Genomic DNA, 7372 nt, shown 5'->3' with positions numbered 1-7372 from the left:
TCTCTTCATAACGGGCACATTCATAATGATAGTATTCCAAACAACCTTCACATTTTGTCATCATTCTCTCACCATCATCATAATGCTTGCACTTAAAACAAACTATTCCTTGGTCCTTTCTAATATCAACTCTGCGCATCAACTCACTCCATCCGTAATAGTGAACAAGTCCTCCAAACATTCAATATCTTCACTCAATAGTACAGCTCCTAACCGCAATGCATCCTTCAGATCGCAAGTACTATAAAGCACTCCCTCAGGTTATTGACTTCATCAACAGCTCTCCTTAACATGAACTGCTTTTTCCTTTCCCCCAATAATGTAGAAAAGGGAATCAATCCAGTTGCCTTTCGCTTTCTCCGTGTGAAATTTGGCTTATTTTTAGGCCTACCTCTTACACGCACCGGTTTTAGTCTAACATCACTAAAAGAAACCAAATTTGAAAAAAAGACAGGAGAGGAGCTAGAATGGCCCGCAAGAGGAGATGTAATATTTATGGATGTCGACTCAACAATAGGAGGTGGAGGTACAACGACAGGAAGGCTAGCCTCAGCCATAGGAGAAATAGCATCAACAACAAAACTTGCTACAACAGGGGGAATAGTTTCAACAACTGGGAGATCAGCCTTGACATCAAGAGGACTAGTCTCAACAAAAGGGGGATGGGCTATAGAAAGATGACTATCCTCAACAATAGGGGCACTAGCTTTAACAACAAGAGGAATATCCTTAACAACAGAAGAACATTCCCCAACAATAAGAGAACTAGCCTCAACAACAGGACTAGCTATAACAGCATGCTCAACAAAATTACTGCAGTCAATTCTGGAGTGAGAAGGACCAGGAATATCTTCGCTGGAAATAGCATCACCATCAACAGAGTGGTGATACAGGTCACTGGATGATGAAGTCCAACTATCAAATAAGGAAGAAAGAAAATTCATTTTCTCATCGAATTCTGCATTCCCCAAAAGACTCAGATAGTTAGACATTTTATTGAAGAAAGAATTTGCCTTGTTAAATTTCGCCTCTCTTGTCCTTATTCTGGGAGCTTTGGGCAAAGGAACTTGGTGAATAGTAATTTGAGACGTAGCGTTTGATGGAAGAGAATGGCGTATACTTGGTTTGAATCTATGTCCTTCAGGAAGACGAACATACATAGGTAATGACAGATGAGAACGAACAAAAAAAATATGCCGACAAGGTAAGTCTAAATTCTTGAAAAATTCACAAGAGCACTCAGATGGAGATGCAATGTAGGACTTTGATTGTCTGGACAACCGAAAAGTATTGTCAGAGAGAGAGTGAGATCTGATGTCATAGCTCAACTTGCTCATTAGAGAATATTGATTCAATATGATAGACGCAGCAAAGGGAGTTACATCATCTCTTATAGCGTTAACGACAGGATCGCCACAATCAACTGCCCTCGTATTCATCAACCGGAGGCTTTTGAAAGAAAACAGAAAGTCAATATCTCTATCAATGAATAAGAGATCTTGGAGGACATTGGACAGTTTTTGAGCACCTTTCACTACTCTTTTAATTGTGGCATGGTATGCCTCACAGTGGTTGGTAGTGGTGACATGGAGTTTGACAGTGTCCACCAACCGGTGGGCAGCCCACAAGTGAGGCTTACTGAACCAATGAGTATTGAAATAGTCAAAAACATGAGAAGGCAATACGGACTGAAACTTTCGTAAATAAGACAAGTAGCCCTCCTCTGTTACTTCTTCTTTCATGGCCATGAAAATAGAATGAATAGTAGAAGTCTGAGAAGAAGACATATTCTTCTTTTTCATTGCCTTTTTTATGGCGTTAGAAACATGGAACGAGCACAGAATGGGTTTGACATCGGGAAAAACAGACGAGAGTGCCCGATTTCGGAAAAATCTTTATCAACAAAGATACATGCCGTCTTTGAGAAATCATATGATTCCTTCAAAAACTTCAGAGGTTTGACCATAATGTCCCGTTCCTCAGAATGCAAGAAAGAATGCAGGACGGGATGGCCTTTGCCGTCTGCATCAATACACATAACAGTGAGAAGAGGCAAGCAAATATTATTAGTGTTGTGAGTAACATCCATAATAAGTACATCACCAAAATGAGATAGCAATTCTAACATTGTAGAAGTCTGATAGGTCAGACACATAATGTCTCTGAAATGGATATCATCAGAAGAAGAATCAGTAGTGTCGACAAAATGAGTATCTACCCTTCCCCCCTTCATGACAATGTCTGCCAAAATTTTTTCGGCTGCCTGCTTTTCTTCACTATCAGACAGCCGATATTTTTGCCGCAAGTTTTGAATATCTTTTGGCGTCGGTCTAATACCTTGCTCTTCTTCAATGGCTGATATCAATTCCCTCGAGGATAACGATTTAAATTGGAGAAGAGTCGTCACTAAGTCAGTTTCCTGGACTCGCCTCATTTCAGGAAATGTTGTTAGAACCTGGAAAAAAACAAACATTATTATTATTATTATTATTATTATTATTATTATTATTATTATTATTATTATTATTATTATTATTTATTATTATTATTATTATTATCATTATCATTATCATTATCATTATCATCATCATCATCATCGTCATCATCATCATCATTATTATTTCTTCTTCTTATCATTATAATAATTATTATTATTATTATCATCATCATCATCATCATCATCATCATCATCATCATCATCATCATTATTATTATTATTATTATGTCATTCCAATAACATCACCTATATCATTTCTTACCACTGATTGATTCTCGAATTTATCGATTTGACATAAAGAATTATCGTTTTGTGCTGTGGCAAAAAATTCTAGAATTCCTACGTTTATTTATTATTATTATATTTTGTTTTGTTTTGTTTGCTTGTTTATTTTGTTTTTAATAGAAAGGATAATACGGACGCCTCAAAATAGCTTTGCTATTACGCTACAGTTAAATCGTTTTTCCCCAGAAAATTAAAGGGTATAAAAAATTGCATATCAAGATACAAAATAAACTTGCGATCTATCACGTGCAAGTCCGTTTTCGGAGTTAAATGTGACAATCATCTCAGATAGAATAAGGATAATGTGTGCAAAATGGCCTCTCCGTTGTATCTGGGTTGTGGATTAAAACCTTGAAAGTTGTTACACCGTAGAATTCCCGCTGCCTGAATGTCCAATACGACCAAGTTGTTCGATAAACTTACATTAATATCAAATTCGTTATTCAGAGCGCCCGCTATTTTGATTACAATATGACTGTTCATCTGTTTTGTTACTTCATTCTGTCAACACTATTCGCTTTTTTTGCGTAAAGAGACGAAAATAAACGAGGGGTTGATCGCGTGATTTTGTTTTACTCCAGAAAATAATGATCTCAAATAGGGTTTTTCATCACAAGGCTGGGGTAGAAATTACAAAGAAGTAGAAGGGCATATACGTTGATAGATTTTGAAAATGTCAATAAATGACAAGGAAACCAAAATTCTATTGTGGTGGTGTAAAAGAAAATGTGACAAGATGTTTGGTCCATTTTTTATTGGCGAAATTTTAAGTAAAGTGAGTTAATATTTAGCTACTTATAGATACAAGAAGGAACGTCATGGCTTTTACTGAACATTGCACATTGCTGTTTGAAAAACAAGGGCGCATTCATCAAAAGGGCATACGTAAAATTTTGAATACTTGCTATGAATTCAAATATTTAAAGAAACTAAATTGTGCCTTTAAACTGTACTTACGGATGCAGATGGCGTGTGTGCATCATGAGTCAGATTTGCTTCAATGACTTCAAGGAACCAAACACGGGCACTACTCTTACGGCAACATAATCGTATTTTAGCCATGCAGCCAAGCTTGAAAGATCTGAAAAAAAATGACACAAATCATTGCCGTGGACAGTGCTGACTGACTGAATGGGTAATAATGGAAAAGTAATTATGCCTATGGTAATGATATGATATTCTCGGATGGCTCCGTTTTGGACGACACTTGTTTGGTGTATGAAGGAGACAAAAGAGGAAGAAAAATCACACTCCCATCCCTTCCTAAAATTTTACAAAAGAAAGAAAAAAAAGAAACAAACGAACAAATACATAGGGCAGCTTTGCTCAGCGGTTCGCGCCGTTTGGCCATGACCCTAGCTCACTTTTGGGCGCTGAACTGCGGCTGATGCCTGGGTTGTACAAGTCTTCCCTTGCAATAGATTAAAAAGACACATTTCTCCTTGTGAATTAATAAATGAGGAATACTACCTATTTTCTATCTATGTAAGAAAGAATTTTTAAAATTGAAAAACAACTAACAAAGCAATGAGAAAAAGCCAGAATATAATGTAAATTTGAACGCGGGGGGGGGGGGGGGGGGGGAGACTACTGATGCCCTTTTCGCAACGGCACCATAAGATCCCGTCGCCTGGGCATTCCAGGAACGAATATAGATAATCCATCAAAGAGGATGTCTGATGTCAACAGGAATCACCAATGTTGTCCAAGTGAGCAAATTGGGATTAATAATCTTGCCCAAGGAAAATAACGAAAGTGCCTGAAGCGGGAATCAAAGCCGGGACAATCGGGATCACAGTGCAATGCCTTAAGCATTCGGTCAATTCGTTCCTCTTGTTGTCAGATGCGAGAGTAAACTATTTAAAAATTCGATTTTATGGTAATGAACAAAATTCCCGTTTGTTTGTAATAAGAAGAAAAGTAGTTATTATATCATTTATTTGTTTACAAAATCACATAGAAAATTTGTACCTTACCTTTGAATAGGTCTGAGACCTTTAGATTCGGATTTTCTCATTTTTCCTTGCTTACATTCGAACATAACCCGTTCATAAACTATTGTGTTGATGAAATCTGAGCACATCACCTAAGATAAATATTATGGAATAATATCATTGACTACATTATTTCAACACCGAATATATGCCTACTTACAACAGGACAACAAAATCTATCGGTGCAGTAAGCACAGATCAGAAAATTAAAATGAAGTACACATAGACATGATCAACTAATCCGAATGAGAATGAGTAGGCTACAAATACAAATAAATGAACACACTTCGTTAGCGTGAAAATGTACATTTAAATTGAGGAAAGTGATAGGCCTAGATCATATTATTATGTTGTAAGGAATTGTAAACGAATTTCCTTTTTTTTTTAGATGAATAAATTATATATATTATTATTATTATTATTATTATTATTATTATTATTATATTTATTATTATTATTAATATTATTATTATTATTATTATTATTATTATTATTATTATTATTATTATTGGATTCACAAAAGCCGCGTTGTTTGATATTGAGAAAGCCTACTCGCCCTTGCTTACTTTACGGTGGGTTTCTGCACTGCGGCTGACGACTAGATTATAACAGTTATCAGGTAGAATAGATTATAACTGAATTATTTTTTTTTTTACCTTAAGCGATGATTTAAGAGAATGTTATATACTTATTTCAATATATCGATGTTGAAATGATATGCATATATCATCATGCAATCAAATATACAGAAAGACAACAGTGTGAGGGTTTCTTCAAAAACCTTGCTTGCAAACTGCCGTTCGACTTGCAAACTGCCGCTCGAATTGAATAGTTATTTATTTATTTATTCATTCATCTATTAATTTATTCGTTCATTTATTTATTTAATTATTTATTCATTTTGTCACCAATGCTATCATAAATATGCCTTTTTCTCAATAGATTATAAATATTAGATTATATCATATTAAACAAATTTTAGACCATTAGGGGAGATCTGAACTGCGACCCATCGTCTCAAAACGGTATTATGTCGGAACGAACCAGATGCTTAAAAGTAGAATTTAATGTGAAACTGGTCAAAAGTATAAATTGTTGGCATTAGCACCCCAAAATATGGTTGCCATTCTCCTCAATAACTCATATAAACTCAACACAAGTCTGATATTTCTGGCTATAAATTCAATTTTCAACATATTAACCAACCCGACTTAATACCGTTTTGAGACGAGAGGTCACAAATGAGATATTGCCCTTTAAAATCAAAGAAGGAAAGGACGCTTGGCATGTGAAGAAGAACAAAACAACTAAGCATTGATATAGATGTGATGCGTTTTATAAATGTGCATTATTTGTTATTTCTCTTAAAACTGTAGTGTATGCTAAATGTAGATTTAAATAAATAAAGGATTAATAAAAGGCATTAAGAACAAATGGGCAGCGAAATTATTTTTTTTAATAATGAAAAAAAAAATTGTTTTAAATAGAAAAAACAGCGGGAGGAGGGGGGGGGGGGGGGGGGCTATTCTGTGATAATAAAATCTTACCTTTTTGCAATCCTTTATAATGAATTTCACATTTTTCGCATTTTCATGAAGCCGTAATGATTTTTTGAAAGCTTCATATGAATCAAACCTTGCTCCAACGAAAATGCTTTCACGTTCCATTTTGATTTTTTAACGATTGAGCAATGGCTTGACTGGAAGGATGATACTGTTTATCCGGGAAGATTTTGTAATATGGGCGCACAAAAAAGGCCACGGGAGCAGTGACATATATAGGTCACTGTAACAACAATGCGATTTATGGGAGGGCAATAACCTTGAATTTAATACATATAAAAATGCGGTGACAAATATAAACAACAGCCTTTCCGTCAATTGCCCTTTACGTATTTCACGCCTACCTCATTAGCATAAGCACTGAAGGTCGGCTAGACACTTTTTAAGAATACGTCCTGAAGGACGAATAAGCACTCCGTTATTATTATTACAAGTTATGTTTTCGAACCAATATGATTTTTTAAAACAAAAAAAAAAAAAAAAACAAAAACAAACAAACAAACAAACAAACAAACAAACAAAAAACAAAAAACAAAAAAAATAAAACAAAAAAAAACCTTAAAAATTTATTTTCTAAAGCCCAAAAACATGTGTCTTGATTTGTTAGTAAATGAACAATTGACAAACGTCGTTTACCCTTCGGATTTGACATTCGACATTCGCTTATTATCGCTCTGCCAGTTGGTCGCAGTTAAGAGGACCGAGATAGATATCCCAGGCAATCTTGACCTATAAAACTTACAAGATATATTTTCGAACCGAAATGATAAAAGATATTGGAAGCCAATTTTTTTCACGTTCAAACGTGCAATAATTGCGCATCAATTTTTTCACAGGAGTGTTTTTATCTTTAAAAAAGCTCGATAATCGCCACGTTGTTTCCTACTGTTGTACTGCAATGGATTGCTCATTTTCTGATCAGACGTTAAAGAGGCGTGGCCCTCGTGTTGTTTCACTATAACAATCAAAGTGGGACTCTGGTGAGCCTGTGAAATTGAACCAGGGACCAATTTAAATGGACAGCCGTGGATATT

General features: G+C 35.3%; 1 protein-coding gene across 1 annotated transcript; it reads right to left on the bottom strand.

Moving 5' to 3' along the window:
* Positions 1-1810: 1810 nt before the first annotated feature.
* LOC144971505 (uncharacterized) lies at positions 1811-7094 on the bottom strand. The gene is made up of 4 exons (XM_078912521.1): positions 6324-7094; positions 4759-4868; positions 3740-3863; positions 1811-2455 (listed from the first exon to the last, which is right to left on the bottom strand). Exons 1-4 carry the CDS (start codon positions 6441-6443, stop codon positions 1811-1813), a joined length of 999 nt encoding a protein of 332 aa, XP_078768647.1. The 5' UTR covers positions 6444-7094.
* Between the last annotated feature and the right edge of the window lie 278 nt (positions 7095-7372).

This window comes from Berghia stephanieae, chromosome 1 (assembly GCF_034508935.2).
Source record: "Berghia stephanieae isolate SIO BIC M18660-M18661 chromosome 1, UCSD_Bste_1.3, whole genome shotgun sequence".
In the NCBI taxonomy this organism is placed as follows: domain Eukaryota; kingdom Metazoa; phylum Mollusca; class Gastropoda; order Nudibranchia; family Aeolidiidae; genus Berghia; species Berghia stephanieae.
Note: the sequence above shows the minus strand (reverse complement) of the source record. Positions and strands in the feature narration are given on the sequence as shown.